Raw genomic sequence first — 21,887 nt, 5'->3', positions numbered from 1 at the left:
ACGAGTGATGAAATGGAAATTTCTATTTGAAATCTACTTCTACACATTTTTTTTCACTATTGGATTAATTACTTTTTCTAAAACAATGATTTCTTCATTGTAGCATCTTTCCTCACCCTCGGGACAAAATGCAGACATTTAGCTGTTCTGTTGGTGGATGAGAGGAGTTTCTCTGTGATATAACACGTGCCCATCTCTGTTCTTGTGTCCCTTTTATCTTCTGCTTGCACAATCCTTCCACTTCTGCAGAATGAGCATCCACAATGCACCTGGACAGGGCTGCGCCTGCCTATTGTTAGTGTTGGGATTGAGGCTAATTATAAAGAGAATGGATGGATGGTCATCAGTGTGGGAGGATAGATGAATGCATGTGTGTTATGCAGCGCAGCCTGGCCTCTGTGATTGCACACTGATTGGGGTTAATAGCTGTTGTTGATTCATTTCTCTGTTTGTGGACCTCTTTTGTCTCCCAGCACATATTCCCTACACCTACATGTTCTGAGAAACATTCAAAACAGGCCCAATGTCTGTTTTGCAGTTGTTGTTTTTATTTTCATTTTCACTCCATGTGTCAGTTTAAACGCTGTCGAGCTGCAGATCTACAGCTGTGAGTAATTAACAGTTTGATGTTTTTATTGAATCTACCCACCCATCTTTATCCATCCATCCCTCTTCATCCATCCATCCACCCCTCGTCGACCATCCATCCATCATTCATCTCTCTTTATCCATCCATCCACCCCTCGTCGACCATCCATCCATCATTCATCCCTCTTTATCCATCCATCCATCCATCCATCCATCCATCCATCCATCCATCCATCACCAATCATCCATCCATCCATCCATCCATCCATCAATCATCCATCCATCATCAATCATCCATCCATCATCAATCATCCATCCATCTTTATCCATCCATCCATCCATCTTTATCCATCCATCCATCCATCCATCCATCCATCCATCCATCCATCACCAATCATCCATCCATCCATCCATCCATCCATCCATCCATCCATCAATCATCCATCCATCCATCATCAATCATCCATCCATCATCAATCATCCATCCATCCATCTTTATCCATCCATCCATCTTTATCCATCCATCTTTATCCATCTACCATCCATCCATCCATCTTTATCCATCCATCCATCTTCATCCATTATTTGGGCAAGACAATTTACCCTACCGCCTACTGGTGATGGCCAGAGGGGCCGATGGCGCGATATGGCAGCCTCGCTTCTGTCAGTCTGCCCCAGGGCACCTGTGGCTACAACTGTAGCTGCCTCCACCAGTGTGTGAATGTGAGAGTGAATGAATAGTGGAATTGTAAAGCGTTTTGAGGGTCTCGAAACAGAGATTGCATTGCATAATTATTAATAATCTGCACATAAAACAAGATGTCTTGAACCAGATATCTGCTTTACATTATGAACATTTAACGAGCAGACTTGATATTATATTATGACCGTGATTAGGCCTTTGTGAGTGCTGCTATAGCTGAGAAAGCTTTTATTGTGTAGCTCACTAGGCTGAGAAAATGAGAGGATGTGGCTTCCTGTAAAATTCTACTTTGGCATCCAGATTCCTTTTTAAACTCTTTTTCTTTAAAGAACTCCTTAAGTCATGTTTTCTGTGCAGATGGTCAGTGTTACTGAGAGTGTGCTATAGTTGAACTGGTTCCTCTTCTTTATTTTCCTCTCCTGCAGGGAGAGAGCTGCCTCCGATATGCAGCAATGTTCGTCAAAAGCATCGGCTCTCCATCGACACTCTTCCTCCAGAGGTCAAAGCTCCATTCCCCTCTGACCCCATCATCCCCCTGCGCACCAAGACTACCAAGGAGTTTCAGTAGGTGTCAGTTCGCTGGAGCTTTAAACACACTTTAAACATGCAGGAAACATCCTTAAATCAAAGGTAAAGAGGTCGGTCTCCGTGAAGTCTTTCGTGTGTTTTGGCTGCTAGGGAGGACATGGAGCGTGCCCTCCAATCAGGAGACTGGAGGGAGGTCCGGGAGTTTTACCTGACAACCTTTGACTCCTTCATAGAAATCAACGCTGCCTTCAAGGTATATCACACACAGAATCTGGTTCTCAGCGAATGGCCTGTTGTGAGAAAACACTTTTAAATGCTGGTAAAATTTCACAGAACTGTTTTACGATGTGGTGCGATGGGAAAGCAGTTTTCACTAACTCTCTCCGTGTGTTACTCTGCCTTCGTTTTCCCCGTCACTCCTTTCCCAGCGAGAGGCGAATGGATTGTTTAACACTATAGAGGACTCAGGAGTCAACACCAAGTTTGTCAACGCTGTTTATGACGCACTGCTCAACACGGTGAGACCACACCTTCAGACATGCTTACATACGCTCAGAAACGAGGAGAAAATACTCTGAAATTCGTTTGTTGGCTGTTTGCAATCACGATAGTTTTCCTGTAATCACTTTTGAATGTAAAATATTTTACATTTGATGGGCCTCATCAGCCAACATCTTGTGTGCAACTGCTGGAGCAAATCAGCTTAAGGCTTTTCTGGGAGCTTTTAGGAACTGACTGTAGGGAATGACAATACTCCAGCATAGAAGTGAACTAGTTTTTTAGCATCAAGCATTTAGCATGTTTCTAATTTAATCAGTATTGCACATATTAAACAAGGCAGTCATAGAGATTTTTGGGTTATGTGTATTAAGAGATATATCCTGGTCAAAACTGACTCCAGGGTTCCTCGCAGTAGTACTGGAGTCGTCCACACCTGGTGAGCGTTTTCTCAATTTAAAAGTAGAACAAGTGACCTTCTAAAGGTCTAAAGGTTCTAAAGGTTAGATGAATATGCCGTTCAGTGTTTTTATTTCTCTTTGTAGGCCTCTGTACACTAAGCTTGTTTTCGGTTGTGTTTTTAGCCTCAGGACATCCAGAAGTCAGTGCTGAAAGGGATCATTAACAGCCTGCTGAGGGAGTGGAAAGGGTGAGACGAGCTCTCTGCATCTTTGTGTTATCATGTTCCACTTATGAAGTTTACTATACATGCTTTTATGAAAGGAAATTATTAACATTTCATTGATATTTTTCACATTCTAATCACTGATGTTGGAATTCTTGTTCATTTATTTTAAATTGTAGTAAAATAGCTTAAAGTAATACCTTGAATCTCTGTTTTGTACCTCTTTGCTGGTGTAGTTATTTGTTATATTGTGGGACTATTTGTTAACAGTGTCTCACTGTGTTCTGGGTTTGGTCTGTTCTTTTTTCAGGCCTCGGACAAAAGATGATCTGCGAGCTTACTTCATTCTCGTTCAGGTACGATTGTGGGGAGTACCCAGAAGGCCCCTTACAGTGAACTAATCTTCATCACAAATCAGTGAAGAAATCAAATAAATGAGAACAGAGAGTACAGCTGATTAAGTCAGATACAGCATGAAAGTGGGAGCTAGAGTGTAGGTGGGTTGCAAAGTGGCTGACAGACTAAAACAGTGCGCCCTGTTGGCAACTTTACACTTAAACATGCATCATGTCTTGATGCATGTTCAATCATCCAGGTAAGGAAATCCCAAAAAGTAGATTCTGTTGATTTGGACATAGAGTTTTCATCCAAGTGACTTCTTCACTATCTGCTACATCCAAATGAACAGAATCAGCTTTTTGGGATTGTCTGCAAGCACTTGCTAAGTAACCACTGAGTGACTATGAAACTGCGACAGTAAAAGGAGGTTGTTCAAATGACCTGAAAGACCTTCAAAATAAAAGTTTTCCCTTTCCGCTGAAACCAAGATGTTTCAAAAGGTTTAACTTTTACTTTGACGGTGAATGGTCTCCTGTTCTGGTTTGTTCCGTTTCACAAGTGTTTGAAGTCGGGGTGCTGTTGGTGCCTTCGAGCTACCGAAACAACAAGGTTTTCGGTGTAGCACTCTTTGCCACCAGTTTTTTGTAACAACAGTCAGCAAACAACCTCTCACCAAACAGTTAACGTTTACACATTTTTGTCCCCTAATAATCGGTAGTTACCATGGGCTCAGTGACTGGTTTTTAAGCCTACGTCACTGGGACTTGAGAACATTTGTTAAATTTGGTAGTTTTTGCCCATATTTATTCTTATTTAACAAAGACATTTTCATCAAAATGTTTTGTTTTCTTTTTGAAATTTCCCTTTGCTATTCTTCTTAATCTTGCCTCTTGTTTTCATTCCAGTCTTCTGTCTTTCTCTCTTTTTGGGGATCTTTCTTTGATGCTATTTTTCATCTCGGTCTGTCTTTCGTTCTCTCCGTCCAGTCTGATTCCCATATATGGTTTTGGGGATCAGCATCAGATAAAGACAGCAGTCTACAGTAGTCCCACTGTGGTTCCACCCTCCATCACACACACACACGGCCGAGCCAAACTTCTGATTTTGCCCCATTTGACTTTGAGGACTTGTCTCGTCTTTCAGCTCTCATGAGAACATAACCACGCACACACAAACACACAGATCGGGACTGGATGAGGTCATTTTGCAGTTGAGGACTGTTGGTTTCCTGCCTGATGATGACTCTCCTTCCTTTATGGGCTCTGGTTGCTACAAATTCATCTCTTTTTCCCTTCATCTGTGCATTATAACCATTCTCAGACTGAAGTGAGCTTTTCGGGATTATCTCACTCATTTTGTCATTTGTTATTACTTTTATTGCATCCAAACTTGTGCGCGTGCGGTCAAAGTGAAAGTGGGTCACACTTGAGGAAAAAAAGTAAAGAATAACAATCATTTAAATCCTACTTCAGTCGGCCTTTAGCCCTGCAGTTAGTTGAACGAATGAGAGATTTTTAAGAAATTGCAGTAAACCAGCCTTCTCTGGATCTTACAAATATGAACCGTATGTTGAACATGAAGCATTTTCAATGGAAAACTCAAACATTATGTTCAACTTGAACCATTGTTTTGTTTTGTTTCAACTTGTTTTCATAGTTCTGCCCATTATTTCTTTATGTTATAATGTTGTACTCTCCAAGTTAATTAATAAGAGCTGAGAACATGAGGCCGTAATGAAGTCCACCGGGGCAGTTAACTCTTGTTTTCATTCTTTCATCTAAACAAATTTGTCTAGTGGGTTGTTTAAGGGTTGTTTGGATGCTTGTGGGAGACCCAGCAGATTCCCTTTAACGCATGTTCCCGTGATCCCAAATGAAAGGTTTAAGACTGGTGAGTAAATGTTCTAAAAAGTCAAAGAAATCATACACAAAACTATCAAAATAAGGGGTACTTTCCTCAAAAAGAGTATTTTCTTAGTAATGCAAACTAATGAGATATTTATGGTCACTTTATTTTATCTAAAAATGCACTCAACAACAGAAATAAGGAGATGAGTAAGAAATAAAACAGGGAAAATATGCTTATGACAAGCATGCGGTAAAAGCCACTTGGTTATGGTTAGAACATGAATAAAGAATAAACTCCATCAGTCATATTTTCCCACTTCATGATGCTCTTAAACTTATTTTATTTTATCCTATCAAGTAATAAAAGAATAAGAAACTCATGAAAACTAATGTTCCACAAACTTGACTCAGACTCTTGCTCAACACTTCATGGCTTATCCTGCTGATCTGAACAACACCCTAAACAAGCAGCAGTCCACTGGAGAAGGTCCACCTGAGACAGAATCTGCATGTAAATGCTCATCCATAGTGTTCATAGTTAAAAAGCAGCCATCCAGTAATTGGTGTAGCTCAAGTGTGATGTTTTCCTTCTATTTCTATTCCGTGTTTTTCTTGGTTGACTGTCGTCCATGAAAACAACACTGAAAACTGTCCTCTTATGGTCTCGCCTTTGACTTCATTATGTGATAAATTTCTCTTTCTGTTAGAGTATAAAAAGGTAGAAGTAGCCTTTAACTCTAAGTTTCAGAAAGAAGGCTTATATGGGCTATGCCCATCGGCTAATGAATTGTGATTGACAGTTTGTGAACCAATGAGAATGCAGTTTAACAGTCACATCCGCCTCTGATGACAAAAATCCTCATGTTGAGGCTTCACGATGGAGCTTTGGAAACCAGCAGGTGAAGTTATTAACAAATGTACTGTTTTATTCCTTATAACTCGAAATGAGTAAATGAGCCCATGAAGTCATCAGAAAACTGTTTACTGAGATTATCCAGGACAGCTTTCACCAGACGAGCATGCTTTAATCAGTCAACTCAATTTAACCCTTTCACACATAGCGGTCACTACAGTGGACAGCTATTCAAAGGCTGTGTTCTTGCATTTGTGTCAGTGTTGATGGTATACTTGCACATAAACCACTACATAGGACGCTGATGTGTCACTCCATGCCCTGCCACACAGTCAAAACGTATGTTGTCCACCTAAGTGGACATTTAAAAAAAGACTCTTTGAAAAGTACATGTTTAAAAAAGTGAATTTCAAAAATGGTTAACATGGTTAACTACTGCAAGTAAAATGAACATGTGGTTCATTACCTTAGCATGTTCCCCGCATAAATAACAGTTATTTGTAGTATATATTGACTCACATACTATTTAATACAAGACAGTACATGCCCTCATAAATGTTTAAGCAGAGGATACCTTGAATTGTGTACGTTTCCATGGTTGCCATGTGCGTTCACATGCATCCAGGCACTAAGTTGCTGCTCTATCAATTTGTCCTGTTAAGGTCTCTGTTAGTAGCATCATGCAATACATTTGACATTTGTGTTACGATTTCCGTCTCAGTTCACATGTTGGATTCCGGCTTTTTAACTATGTGTTTCTGCTGTGTGCGTGTGTGTGTGTGTGTGTGTGTGTGTGTGTGTGTGTGTGTGTGTGTGTGTGTGTGTGTGTGTAGAACCCACAGTACTCAAGCACCAGCACCTATGTGATCTATGCTCACCTGCTCAGGCAGATCGCAGCTTTGTCTGAGGCTGACCATCACTTCCTGGTTCACTGGTTCAAAAAGTAAGTCCAAAACTCTGTGCAAGCGTCTGTGTGTTCGTCTGTGTGTTCGTGTGTGTGGTAACCAGTTTGATATTGGTTCGCAGCCAGTAACAAATGGACCTCACCGCAGTTTAAATAAACAATAAAAATGTCAGGTATCATATTCTGATTGATGTCTCTTTACAGCGTCTATAAAGCTACAGAATATTTTCTTTGTCTTTACATTTGAATTACTTTGTCTTTTACTGATTTTCGTCATCCACACTGGATCTAAGGAGAGAGGATTTTGTATGTTAAAGAGATCGTGCAGCCTTCTGTGGAAAATGTGGGATTTGAAGCTTTAAATAACTCGTGGATGTGTGGGCGGATTGGCTCTTGTCATCTTGTTTCTGCAGCAGGGTTAGCAGGTGATAAATTGTGAGATGAGAACATAAATTAGGCAACTACTCTGCTTAGTCTCACTTTCTTAATGCATATCACATACACAGTTTTGAGGTTTTATGAATCTCTGCTGTCGTTTGGTGCAAACCCTAAAATTTGACAAAACACAGCACTCGCATTCTTTTTACATCCAGCTTGGTTTTTGTCTTCAGCTTTGCTTTCCCTACTCTAATCAGCCCACACAGTGCGACCTGCATGCCAACACTTTCCCTTCTGGAAAAAAAAAAGTTCAAACGTGTATTTGTGATTAACTGTCAAGTATAATAGAATTGTTCTACTTAAAAGAGTATGCTTAACTACTTGACATCCACCAGGTCACCAATAATCTGTCCATGGCTTGAGTTTTGTTTTGGCAAAATGTTTCTGGCAAAACTTTAGAAACTGCAACATGTTACATTACAAATAAAGAGTCATACATCAGCTGTTGCATCTTTTTTCTATGTGACTGTTCCAAATAGGCATTATATTATATTTAAAAAAGGGGTCAACATAAGCCAGACCCTACCCTAATCATAGGTGGGCTGCTAGTGACTAGCCGGATGTTAAATAGTTAAAAAAAAAAAAACTCATGGCGAGTTACAACATTGTGTGCTAATGTATTGTAGTTGTTGTCTGCTGTTGTGTTACTGTACACATATTATCTGCTTTAGCTTGAATATAGAAAAACATCATAGAAAAGTTTTATCAGGTCATCTTTCATTATATATTGTTTTGCTAAGAACACGTTTGGTGAATCTGTCAGTGACATACTACATGACTAAAACTGGTGCCAGGCAACATATGACTCAAATAGTCTATACGAGCAAGGGAATGGAATGGAAATCTCATTTCAGCTTTTTGTGGATGCTAACAAGGACACATTTGTTTTAATGTTTGAGAATCTGCTTGCAAAAACCCAACAAGCTGTAGTCCAAAGTTTTATTCAGAATGGCAGTAAAAAAAGTCTTAGATCCAGTCCTTATGGTGCAGGAACCCTGGACGTGAAAGCAAAGACTGGAAGCTTGTTTGGGAGTTTTAGTATAAAAGAAATTTTTCACAATGTCAACACAGTAATCAACAGTAAGAGATTAATAGTTATGGGGCTTATGAAATATTAAACTTCTCTCCAATAGAAAAAAAAAGCATGTTTATTAATTTATAAATTTCTTTATCTTATTTAATTACATTGTTCCTCACTGTCCAAATATAAACTTTGTCCAGCTAGAAGACTTTAAACATCACACACAGCCTGAAAGCACAAATGTAAACCAGCTTCTGTTCGTCTCCCTCTCGGCTTGAATGAGGAACATTTGAATTCATGCTGTTTGTGGTAATGATTTACTAGCAAGCTGCTTCAAATTAGAAGTTCTGTTTAGTTCTGCTCAGATCCAAAAACCAAACTTCTCCAAAGCTGCTATTAGTTTTCCTCCTTGAAGTGTAAACATCTATTTTTGTGCACATGTATATTTCAGGGTGCAGTTTGACTCTGCCAAGCCACCAGTATTAACTCCATGTATCTGTGTGTGTGTGTGTGTGTGTGTGTGTGTGTGTGTGTGTGTGTGTGTGTGTGTGTGTGTGTGTGTGTGTGTGTGTGTCAGACTGTCTGCAAGGCGTTTCAGACAACTGGTAGAGCGCCTCCTGCAGTTCATCTCCACTCGCCTATTTCCAGCAGAACCAGATGAATTTCCTCCTCTGTCCAAGTGCGCCTGGTGGATTCCCTCTGCAACCAAAGTGCTCAGCCTCTTCAGTGAGTCTCTTGCAAAACTAATAACATCTCGATGTCTGCTGCAGATGATTTCTGTCACATTTGACTGTTATTCTTGTTTCCCTGTCCTCAGATGCAGCCAACAGTGTCTCCTCCCCTCCAATCATGTCCTTCACTGACTTTTACAACATTACTCTTGAACACATAGATTTTATGGAGGATTATAGGACCTGGCAGAACTATGGCAACTCAAATAGGTCAGTTGTGTTTTTTCTGTATACATTAAACTGTATGAATTTTCCATCTGGTTCAATCCTGCTAAATCCTGATGCTTGCATCATTAGTAAATCTAAAAGTCATATCTTGCAATTAGGTTTGTTTTCTTTCAGCCAATACTGGACAAATTACCTGCCAAGAAATTTAGCTGAACATGATTTTCAATTTAATCGCAAAATTTAGTGTTCACTTGAACCGTTCTTTAGAGCACCAAAGGCGATAGGATACATTTTACTTCCAGGACTTCATTTGAGTCATTTTGCAATTTAACAATAATCAACTTTTAGATGGACATGACCTTTTTGGTTAAAATATTTACATGTATATATATATATAAACTATCATATAGAAAGGGTGTGATAGAGGGCTTGTCCTGGTGAAAATCCCGGACGAGCCCCCAAACATTTTCTTAGTCCATAAATTGACAATGTAGTGGAACTAACGGCATATAAGATGGCACCATCTTGCTGTAATTCTATGAATGTTAAATGATGTAAATATAATTATAAAACACATAAGCTTGAACCAATTTTATTATTAGATTCAGGCTTCTTAACTAATATCTTAACTAACAAACTTTTAAAACCGAATCCAAAAAGTACGACTGCTTGTATCATCCAACTCAAGTATTAAATAACAAAGAAATTGAAGGACCAAGGCTTACTGTAGTCGACACCAAAGCCAGCCATTCTGACCACGTCTGGCTTTAAATGCATGCATAGGCTGATAAGGCATAACTGAAGTAATATTAGGTACCAGAACACTTTGAATATTTCTTTCTTTGTTTGTTGTTACGGATTGAGATATGTTGTATTACCATATAGATTTGTAGGAATAATTTCTTGCTAGCATAGATGCATTTCTGTTCAAATCAAGCATCTTTACTACAGCATAATAAACTAATGAAACTTTGACATTAAATTTACACCACTGCATGTAATGAAATAGCTGACATCTCTCATTTTGGTGGGGCGTACCTCTTCGGTGACAAACTGGCGCAAACGAGACCCTGTTGTAATTTTGTATGAACTAGGCATTTATTTTCTTTCTTGTAGATCACTGAATATGGTAGTCAGCATGTGAGTAGTTGATTTGTTGCTACGTAACAAGTTTATGGTTGATTGCAGTAGCAGGTTATGCTAGAGCTGCTCATTTCTCATGGATACACAACTTTTCCACAAAGATATGTTCCTGAAAATACCAAAAAGGTAACATACTCTACTTTAACTTGTGATTCAAATCCAGTCATAACCCTGGGTTGCTCTATATAAGAGACTAAATCAATGTCATCTGGATTCAGATTGGTTGACCAATAATACAAAACCTGAATGACTCTGATTCACTTCACTTTTGTTATTCAAATCTTCATCAGTTTAGTTTTGTATGAACTGAAAACTCTCCAGATTTCAGCAATAAATAGAAAGCATAAAATGCTGTACTACTTTGTAGTGTAGTAAAGTATAGTACAGTATAGTAGTAATGATTGGTTGATGATATAGTCAGTGATGACTGATTTTTGTCAAAAAAAAAAAAAACGTTTTTAGACTTGCCTGTAAGCTCCTATTAGAATTGCCCCTCCATATTACAGTACATTACCCTGAGTAAGTGCTACTCATGACCAAGTCATCTATCTTTGAAGATTCCTGGAAGTGAAATTGAGCATCTCCTCAAAAGCTGAATAAAGTAACGCTTCCACAGCTGCAGTTTATCCAGAACTATGGAAAGACTTGCAGAAGCCGTGAAGTTCGTTTCACGCTGTGTCACGGCTCGTTAATGTCTCACAAAGAAAATGGATCTGGAGTTTACAGTTGAAATGACCGGCTCTTACAGCCTCTGGCTGGTGTGGTGGGGGATTTGTGGAGCTCATGTGGCTTGGAGGGTGTAGACTTCAGAGCCTGCTCATTAGGGTAAAGTATAGAATTTTGAAAACACTTGAAAGCTGGTCAGATATGCAGTTACAGAAAGACATATTTATGAAACTGCTGATAGAAAAACAGACTAAGAAACTCTGCCTGAGAATTATTAACTATTCTTAATTTTTTCCTCTTTTTCAGGTTTTCTTTCTGTCAGTTTCCCTTCATCCTCTCGACGGTGGTAAAGAAAGCCATCATCCAGAAAGACTCGGAGCAACAGATGATCAGTCAGGCCAGGGTGAGTCGCACATTAACAAAGCCTGATTCCAGCCTTAAAATATTGTAATAAGGAAACACAGAGCAGGCAGATTTGCTGAAGCTGTATATGAGCAACAAATGCTTGTCTGTTGAGTTTAGGATTCTGTGTTTTTGCTTCACAGCAAAGTCTGGTCAGTAAAGTTTCTCGCAGGCAGAGAGTGGACATGAACCTTCTGTTTCTCAACATTAAAGTACGACGAGCACAGCTTCTCAGCGACTCACTGGATGAGGTTAGTACATTCACAAATTTCAGTTTTTGATGTATAATCATTTTACAAGACGTTTAAACATCTTTTAAACTTTTTAAACTGAAATATGCAAGTTAAAGCATGCAGTGTAGACTGGTGTCATCAGGGCGTTTATTAATTAGAAATAATGTGAATGTTGTCTGATCTTTAATGCATGAACAACTGCCATGATGATTATTTATTTTAAAAAAAGAAAGATAAAAAAATCTCCTGCAAATTCCCAATGATATCTTTCTGTTTTTTATCAGAAAGTTATTTTTATTCCAGTGCGAACTGGAATTTCTAAATTCAGTTTCTCTGATTTTAGTGCTTTATGCTTTATTTTTGGTGGTTTATAAAGGCTGCTTTGGTAATCTTAGTAGAAAGTTCCTTTTAGGGGCAAATTCAGGGGCAAATTGATAACATGTATGGCAGTTGCATGGAAACCTATTACTGATTACTATGTCTGATTTCTGATTTCTAAAAACAAATCTGAGAACCCGTTAACCCATCAGCTGACAAACTAAGGGCACAAATGCTAGCAGCTGTCTGAGCCGAGACTTCCTGATGTGTCTGCCAATCATAGTTTATGATCGTTAATAAATTAGAAAAAGCTAATAAAAACCTTTTGTCCTCTTTAGACAATGCCCAGTGTTTTTGAATTTGAATTTTGGTAAATGGATTCTGTTTTTTGCTGTCCATGTTTACCTGGTCAGTACCTGCTCATACATGATTGGTTATTAAAATTAAGACAAACCAGGAACATTCATGTCCCTAAAAACTCATCCTTTGTCTACTATCTTTACACATATTTATATGCAGATATCTGAAGTGACCTTGAGCCATAACACACTGTGAATTTATGTTTAGTGTGTTTTAAATGTCCTAATGCAATTTTAGTTGATACCAGAAAGCCAATCAGAAAACAATATGTTCTTTAGAAATACACAAGCACAGATTGGTGCAGGTTCAGCGTCATTTAATGAAAAATGAGATGTGTTAATGTGCCTTCTCCACTGAAGTACTGAGCAAAGATCGTGAAAAAAGAAGGAACTGAGGAGAAGCTCATGGGTGTAAACTGGGATTTTTAGGACATCTGAGAGTGTGATAACAACCAAAAACCAAAAAATTTCTTAAAATGTTGTTTTAAGCAAGGGGGAAAAATTGGAAACTTGTGATGTGGGAATACTGGGAATATTGGCCAGTGAATATATAGACCCTGCCATGAGGATCAGCAAGTATGCCTTTAATGTTTTGCAGTCATGTGTCACCCTCAACCTCCGTCAATCTGAAATGTAACCGTAAATCTGAGATAAACACTAAAATCCAAGTCTAAATTATGTGAAATGTTATTTTCTTCCTGCAGTGAGGTTCAGACCAAATGTCTTTCATTTTGGTCTTTAATTGCTGGTCTGTCCCTGTGAAGATATTCAGTCTGCAGACACTGAGGAATACATGATCACAGCATTTTCGTACTTTCATTTGAAGAAACCATTTAGCAACTTAAGTAACAGTGTTTATGGGAAATTATAGCAGAGGATGTCATTTTTTTACCCAGAAAATATTTCCGCATCTACTTATTTTCTACTGCTTCTGTCTGTAGCAGCAGTCTAAGCAGACCAGTCCTCTTTCTTGGTGACCTGTGCCTAAAGCTCTTGTGGCGTTCTCAAGCCAGAAGAGAACCATAATCTCTCCATCATATCTGCACTGGAATCTTTCCCATGTTGGGTGTGACTGGAACACCTCCACAGGAGCCGTCCAGAGGCACCTGGTCAGCTGGTCTGATTTGATGTGGAGGAGCAGCAGTTTTACTCTCAGCACCTCCTGAACCACTGAGCTCCTCACCTAGTCTGGGAAGCAGAGCTGAAAGTGCCTCTGCGGGCTCTTGCTTGCAGTTTTCATAATTCCTTTCATAACTTCTTCCCTCATCATGACCATAGATGTGGGTAGGAGTGTAGATGGACCAGTAAATCAGCTGCTTTTGTCATATCTCTCTTTACCAGAACAAATAGCATCCACATCCCAGCAGACACCGCAACCACTGGTCTGTCAATTTTGCATTTGCTGACTTATTGTTAGCAATGCACAACTTTCCCTGGTGCTCTACAGGAGCCAAATAACCCATAATAATGGGCCTGATACCCCAGATTTCTTAAGCATCTCAAACAGGGCACCATAAGAGCAATCACACACCAGTTCCACAAAGCACATGCAGAACAGCTGGACACAATATTGCCAAGGCGTGTCACCCAGGATAACCCCACATCAGACGCTTCAGGCGCTGCAACTCTTACCCATCCAAGGGGTACAAAGGTTTCTGCAGCAAGTGTTTCTGCAATGCAAACTGAAACGAAATGTGTGTGTGTTTGTTTCATCTCTTTGTCGCCGATAGCTGACGAGGAAGCGATGCGATCTAAAGAAGAAGCTGCGGGTGACTTTTGTCGGGGAGGCGGGGCTGGACATGGGCGGCCTGACGAAAGAGTGGTTCCTGCTACTCGTCCGACAAATCTTTCACACAGACTACGGTGAGTCAGGGTTTCAGATTGGAGGTCATTCACACTGAAATATGAGCTGCTGGGCTGTGAGTGTCCACAATCCAGCCTTCATCATAAAAATGGAAAAAAAGCTTTTCTTTGAATAGGTCTCGAGGGAGCAGCTGAGAATAACAGATAAGGTTGAAAATCTGGAAGGTCAATCCCGTTTGATACAAAGTCAGTGGAAAGTGAAGCTGTATTTTATTATTGAAGTCAAGCGGAAAAAAATCGTATTTTTATTGGATAAAACGGAAAGTACATTTTTATTAGACGGAGGCCTCGGTGGACGTGCTTTGTGAGTTTTCAGGTCAGTGAAACTGCAGCGGGAATAAGTGTCAGATGGCTGAGAAAAGTGGCCCGTGTTGGTTTTGGCAACTGTATAATTAGCTGTCATTTCAGTCTGGAAGAGTTCTTATTATGATGGTCTTCTTCTCTTGTTTCTCTTTTCCTTTTTGTCTGTTCTGGCTGCCTGACTGTAATTATCTCTGTTTGCCATTGTTGTCACTGTGCCTATCTCTTTCTCAGTGTTGCTCTCTCAGTCTTTTAAACTCCTTTAGCTCTGTTTACACGATTTATTCCAAATCTAAAGCCAGACACGGCTAAGTCACTCCTTCTCGTTACAGTTGCGTTAGGCTCTACAACGACCGGTAAAACTATCACATGTAAAGTTGCTCGTGTTTGATGTGACGTTTGCTCGATGTGACAGCTTTAGAATAAAGACACCATTATTATTTAGATGGTTCAGTGTAAGCCTTGCTTTTTATGCGTGTCCCAAGTTTTGACTGGCTCTGTGTTCAGCCTCTCAGCTAGAACTTGTTTTTTTCCCAGTAGCTATTGGCAACTTTTCCCCAGTAGCAAGAATGCTGGACAATGGAACAGCTGGAGAAACTGTGGAAACTTTACTTTTCTTTCAGTAAAAGAAAGAACTCGCCACAAAAAAGGCAATAAAACGGAAAATACAGTCAAATGAGAAGGAAAGGCCTCAGGCAGGCGTTGACTGGATGGAGAGAGATCCTGGACATAAGAGGGTTTACTCCGTTATTATTTCTAATGATAGGAATATGAGTATTTTTCCAATACTCTTCTTTTAAAAACCCAAGAACCTCCCATCATATTGAAACCAGTAGCTCTGTAATGCAAAGAAGTGCTTGAGTGATGTTGCAGGTATCACTTTCACCTTATAGTTTAACACTGATTCTGGAGAAAGATGAGTACTTCTAAGGCCTATAATGCCTGTTAAAGCTGGCTGAAGTAGTCCAGTTTGTAAAATTGCAGCAGAGGGGAGACTGGTGTGACTGTCTGCTGTGCTTAAAACAATCCCTGCACTTCCTTTTCCGACACTGATTATTGTATTTGTGTAATAGCTTATAGTCGTTAACTGTCAGCGTAGACTTCTTCACACTTAATATCTTTAGTGTCTTACTTGGTCAAGCCAGCGTCAGCAACCGCAACAAACAACCTCCTCAAGGCCAAGGCTGCCTCTTCCCCATCGTTCCACATGTTTAGCTTCTACCTTCACATTCTTCTAAATTGGTCATTCATTGCTCATCCTTTTATACTTATAAAAAGGCCATTAATCTCTGGCTCTCGTCTACAGCATGTCATTTATCCCGTCTTCCTTTTTCTCTCCCCAACCAGTCGCAGCAGATGGCCCCGCCCCTCCCTGAGCCACCAAAGTGCTTGCTCATAGGGGGTCATATTTTCAGATTGTTGGGTTATTTCTCTGTATGTATTATTGTAGGGTCTATCTTACAATATAAAGTGCCTTGAGGTGACTGTTGTTGTGATTTGGCGCTGTGTAAATAAAATTGAATTGAATAGAGTTTATTTCTCAGTGGTATTGACGGGTTTTGACCTGCTGTTGTGTTTTGGCCCCAGATACATAAAACTGAATTGAGTTGAACTTGCTGGCTGCTCCGCCTTTCCTTTATAAGTGTCTGTGTTTGACAGTCACCAACAGCTGAAGGAACCTGTAGTTCCTTGGCAAGTTTTCACACATTAACTAAGATTACGTGGACCTTTGGTGGAAACGCAGCGAAAGACTCTCACTTCCATGCCCGCTGGTAATGTGGATAAATAAATCTTAAGTAAAGGGCTCAAATATTTCCCTTTGGAAAGGATTCAACAGTTTCCTAAAACAGCTGGAAAGTCTAGTTTTAAGCAAACATGAAACAAAGTTGAGGAAACGGCACATTTTTGGGGACTATTTTCAGTGGTGGATTACTACACGTGTGTGTGGGATTCACTCAGGACAAACTGCAGTGTCTGTTCGTGGTAATTAAAGCGCATGTCGCACAGCATAGTGCAGCCATGTGTTATTAATAGTTCTTGGAGAACAGCAGCGCACAGATGCATGGGTTATATCAGCCTTTAAATACATACACAGTGCTTCATAGCGCCATACTTTCATTGTTGGTTTTGCTCTTTTGGGGAGACAGTAAAAAATCCTTTAATGTGAAGTCTCGATTGAACGCACTTATCACAAACAGTTATTTTATTCACCGCTTTCCAGCTGCGCTGTGCTGAGTTGCACATTTCACAAATGGTGGCGAGTTGGTGGTTAACAAAAATCATTTAGATCTCAGTCCAAACTGAATTTCTGTGAATTGTGAGGAAAACATTTCTCAAGCCTTTCTTCCTCCATTTTTCAATTCAACAAGTGTGTTTCCATCACTGCCGCTCCAACATTTCCCCTAACTGCAAAACGATTCTCACATCACGTCTGGGCAAAAAAACCCTTTTTACAATATTGATATAGCATTTTCTCCAAGTTTCGGCCGCGTCCGTTCAGCCTTTGTAGTTCAGTATGTTGGAATTTGCATAAAATATACTCGAGTGGAACCAAGCGAGCGTCTGCCTGTGCATCTGCGTTTTCTGCTCTCTGCGTCTCCGCTCTGGTCAAGTTGTTCTTTCCATCGTCGTTCCATCTTTCCGCGGTCGTCTGTGTTTGTCGGTGCCAGGGGGATGTCGGCCCAAAGCAACACACTCAATGAAAGCTGTGTTCCCCTCATTAGCAGCACAGGGAAATCCCCACCTCTGCACACACACACACACACACACACACACCCAGCTGCACACAGACAGGTGTATGCGCACACACACACACACACACAGGCTCTTTTATACATGAGGTCTTTTCCATTTTGTGTGTTCAGAGATGTGAGTGGTCCAGATGTGAGTCTCCACTCTGAACAGACTGCTGCTGTTTCTTTCAGTCACAGCTGGAAGAGTTTCAGCAGCGCTCGAGTCTCAACAACTTGTGTGTTACTTTTTTTTAAAATGATTTATTTATTTTAATTAAATATTTAATATGCTTAGGACGTCAGCAAGGTGCTGCAGTTGCAGAGAAACTCTAATCAGAAAAGAGGTGATGTGACTGACATCCAGCAGATCAGCAGTGAAACAGCAAAGCTTTTCAGGTGGAGGCTAAAGAAGCGTGTGCTATGTACACACCTACACATTACACCTGCAGCAGTGATGTAATCACATCATTGATGCCATTGGACTGTCCTGGTTGACACACCTCTACAACATTGATGGAAGTTGGGGACAGTGTCCTTTGCTTGCTGAACTGCAGAGGCGGTCACCCTTTGAGAACCACAATTCCCTTGGAGGTGGTGCACACCCTCTGATCCCCCTTCTCACAAATTCCAAATGTGCATTTAAAATTCCACATGAGGGGAAGATGCGAACCAACCTCTAACTCTGATATAGCTCAGTGATCTCAGTGATGAACCAGGCACTCTTTCAGCCTCGCATTTCAACTTGCAGGGCAGGGCAGTCGACACTTTCCCAAACCGCGCTGTTTGGTTTCTATCTCCGCTTGTGTTCAGAGTAACAGCAGTGCTTTTGATTTCAGTGCAGTTTTACTGCTACTTTCCAATTCGACTCAACCTAAATCCCTTTCCCCCCAAGTTTGGACAGTTGATTGAAAGTCCTGAGTTGAAAACTTTAGGTGGACACTTTTTAATTTAACAGGGACTCACTGATTCCGGGAAAAGTCCAACTACATGTACCAGGTGTCTTTTTTCTTCTGTCTTTTCTTCTTCAGACCCTCTGTTTGTCGTAAAAATGACCTTTCCTCTTTATTTTTTTTGCCTTCATCACTTCCTGTATCCTTTTTTCTACCAATCAAATGTATCGAATTAAATAAAAGAGATGTGTTCAATCTAAATGTAGTACTTTCTTTTTTTAGGGATGTTTACCTACATGAAGGACTCACGCTGCCATTGGTTCAGCAGTTGGAAGTGTGACAACTACTCTGAGTTCCAGTTGGTCGGGACTGTATCCTTTATGAAGAACAACAACAAACATCAGGGTATGTGCAAGCTTTAAATGTTGTTTAAGCGCTTTATAAATGAGCTCTTTGGAGGTCCTAATGAGCCTAACGAGGTTGCCTACGTTATCCGGTTCAAGTTAAGAGAAGGACAATAATATATATATATATTTTTTTTTAATGAACGTGCATCGGAGCAGTTTGTTTAGCACCTCCCACGTTAGCGTTTTAATGCGTTTTCATTGTTTTTGTAGCTGCAGAGCAGTTTCACAGCATCTGCTTTTCTGCTCTAGACAAAACTGCTGAGTTTCTGGGAGGGTCGGACTATAAATGCGTGTAATGTGCAGACGGGCACAAATAACCACACACAGGAGCTTTCCTCGTGCGCTCCCTTCTGACGTAGCAAACACTCCTCCGTTTTAAACCGCAAAGGAGAAAAAGATACTATAATGTGTGTGTTTAGGCCGTGGGTCTGCACATGTAACAAATACGCCTCGCTCTGTGGAGGCTTTTTCAGCGCAGCACATAAAATTGAATCGACGTGGTCAGAATCATTTTTCCAAAACAAGACCTCAGCGAAGAGCTTCATAACAAATACAAATAGAATCACAGCAGGTTTGTGTGTTTTTAAATAATAAATGATATTAAAAAAGTATGTTTTTATCACAGACTGTAAACCAGAGGAGGAGCCAGACATTTGAAACACCCGGGGCTTAGCCCTAAAGGGTAGTATGCATGTGGGATTTTTTTTTTTTTTTTTTGAGGGGGGGGGGGGGGGGGGTGTAGAAATGACTGAAAGATTAATAGGCTCTGTTTTGAGTTTTGTTCAAAAAAGTGACTTCATATAGGGAAATATATATATCACACATGCAGGACACCTTAAACTAGTTTTTTAATTGAGCAGCAAGGCAGAACGAAGTCGGGGCTGTATCAAGACACAGGGACTAAACCCCAATTCAACCAGACCCAGAACTGATCCAGAATTAAAACAGGACTACAACAGTTCAAAAGCAGGATTACTGAGGACTTAACCAAGACATAACCACAATCAGAACTAGATGATAGTAGCACTAAAAATCATCATAGACCTGCACTACACTTATTTATTTAATTCTACCAAAGTACAATATTTAGATTGAGAAAAGTTTATATAATTATTTAGCCTTGTTGTGCAAACAAGCCTGCAGAACTTAATAAATGTAGAATTTGAAAAATAGCAAACCTAAAAAGAAACACTAGGTACGAGATACATGAGTACCTATGATACGGTGATACTTTTAGTAAGCAACCATTTGACTAACATGTGTGTCTCACCTGCTCTTGTTCATCTCTGTTCTGTCCTCATTCTCCATCTCAATCTCTGCTCCTCTCTCTCCCTCTTTGTGCTGACAATCATCAAATATACAGTTGAAACCAGATATTTACAAACTCTTCGGATCAAAACACAAACACTTTTTTAATTGTAACATCAAATCAGACTAAATGTTTATTTTTTTAGATTGATAAATATAAAAACATATTTGTTAACTTTAAGAGTAAAGAGAGAAACTGTCTGTGTTTTTTAATTGCAAATGGCACCAAATTGTATTCAAACTGAGCCACACTTATGGAGCTCCACAGTTCTGTTCCTGGTGTTTTGGTTGACATCTCTTGATGTTCCCATGTCAAAGAAACAGGCTCTGTGTTTTGCCTTATATGCATCCACAGCTGTGCCACCAATTTACTCACATGGACTCTACTAACCTATCAGAAGCTTCTTCAGCTCAGAATGGAATCGTCTGGAGTTTTCTTATTAATTAACAAACTTAGTGTATATGTACTCCTAAATTTAATGAAAGTGATAAAAAATAGACAGCTCTGTCTCTCTTTATTCTGACATTTAACTAATTCAAAATATATTTCAATATTTATCTAAAACAAAAGTTTACTCTAAATTGATGTTGTACAGTAAAAATGTTTTATGTTTTCTCCCTAAAGTGTATGTAAATATCTGGTTACAAATGTGAATATCCTGCTGTGTACTGAAATCCCTCTTGTTTTGCATAGAAATATACTGAACAACATACAAAGCATAATATATAAAATAACATTTACCTGAGTTTTTTCTTTGAAAGAAGCCTCTAATGTCCATTCTTATATTTCAGTACATAACTGAAACCGAATTAGTCGGGGAGGGTAAGAACTGAAAATATGAAATAAACACACGTAAGCTAAGACTCTCTAAAAAATAGCATTTGTTCGGCTTTTCATTTCGCCATTTGTTGATTCACTTGAAGAGCAAGTAAAATAATATTGGTCAAGTGATCAGTTTGATATCAATCTTTCGTGATGCACCGTCATATTTACATTATTTGTACGGTACGAATGATTTGCTTTGGTACCTGCTCAAACTTAAGCTCTCCTTAGTATGGCTGGCTCCGTCTCTCCAACAGCGCACTCACGGGCAGCAGCTCCCCCCGCCCCCTCGCTCAGTCGCTTAGTGCCTGAGCTTGGATCATACCAATATCAGGGGGGGATTCACGCACAGTCGTAAATTCCCACAGTGTGCACTATGTGCTTCGAATATTGTGTGTACTTTTTGTTTTATACAGTTGTCAGCCAGGCATCTAACTATGAAAAAATTACACTCCAAAATACCCCGGGCTTCTGACAAAACAACCCGGGCTTAAGCCCCGTAAGCCACCCCCACGCTCCGCCCCTGCTGTAAACCAAAAATGGACACAGCCTAATATAGAATTGCCTTAAACCTGCTTTTCATTGGGCAGCAGAGGGCAGCGTCTTACATTGCAAAAGGAAGTCTGATTGTTTGCATGTTTATGAGAAAATGATTGTAGTGCTCCTCTCAGTAGGTTTGAGTACATGAGTTACATGATCAGCCCAGTTATAATAATGGCCAGCAGGGGGCGCTTCCTTTGCCTTCCAGTTGTAAATCTGTGACCTCAGTAAACAATTCCTTCATGAGTTTTTGGTTCAGCTGCTAGTTTGAAGTCTTATTGATACAACTTTGTAACCGGCAATAAAGCATGATATGCTTTATTGAAACTGTGACATCATTACTTCTGTCTTTTATATACAGTCTGTGTCATTAAGTCAATGCAAACGTTCAGTCAGCAGTGAAGCTCATCACTTATCCTTCTGCTTCAGCCTGAAACGCACCAAAGATCAGCTGTTTTGCTCCTGCTGTTTCAGGGTTCTCAAAGTGTGGCTCACGGGCTATAGGCGGCCTTTGGTAGCTGTTATGTAAGTGCAACAAGTACAGACGCACTACAAGCTTTTCATTCATCCACAGTTAACATCATACAGGTCAATCTGGAACAAGATTAAGTTAACATTTGTCTTCAGTTTCAGGTCAGGAAATTTAACAGCAAGCTGTTA

The 21,887-nt window shown here is 39.9% G+C and overlaps 1 protein-coding gene across 1 annotated transcript in view; it reads left to right on the top strand.

Moving 5' to 3' along the window:
- Nucleotides 1-21,887, top strand: part of hectd2 (HECT domain containing 2) — a 58,521-nt gene that overhangs the window by 12,555 nt on the left and 24,079 nt on the right. The window contains exons 3-14 of the mRNA XM_086258726.1: nt 1,717-1,855; nt 1,970-2,072; nt 2,248-2,337; nt 2,902-2,966; nt 3,253-3,298; nt 6,815-6,924; nt 8,922-9,070; nt 9,162-9,285; nt 11,359-11,455; nt 11,598-11,705; nt 14,095-14,227; nt 18,432-18,520. Of these exons, the coding sequence (XP_086114852.1) occupies nt 1,717-1,855; nt 1,970-2,072; nt 2,248-2,337; nt 2,902-2,966; nt 3,253-3,298; nt 6,815-6,924; nt 8,922-9,070; nt 9,162-9,285; nt 11,359-11,455; nt 11,598-11,705; nt 14,095-14,227; nt 18,432-18,520 (1,253 nt within the window). The remainder of the gene's footprint in view (nt 1-1,716; nt 1,856-1,969; nt 2,073-2,247; nt 2,338-2,901; nt 2,967-3,252; nt 3,299-6,814; nt 6,925-8,921; nt 9,071-9,161; nt 9,286-11,358; nt 11,456-11,597; nt 11,706-14,094; nt 14,228-18,431; nt 18,521-21,887) is intronic.

Source organism: Aulonocara sp. 'chitande type north' Nkhata Bay, linkage group LG13, assembly GCF_057382095.1.
Source record: "Aulonocara sp. 'chitande type north' Nkhata Bay isolate Kocher_YH1m ecotype deep benthic linkage group LG13, A_spYH_male_GT1.1, whole genome shotgun sequence".
Lineage (NCBI taxonomy): Eukaryota > Metazoa > Chordata > Actinopteri > Cichliformes > Cichlidae > Aulonocara > Aulonocara sp. 'chitande type north' Nkhata Bay.
This window is presented reverse-complemented; position numbering and strand designations above follow the sequence as displayed.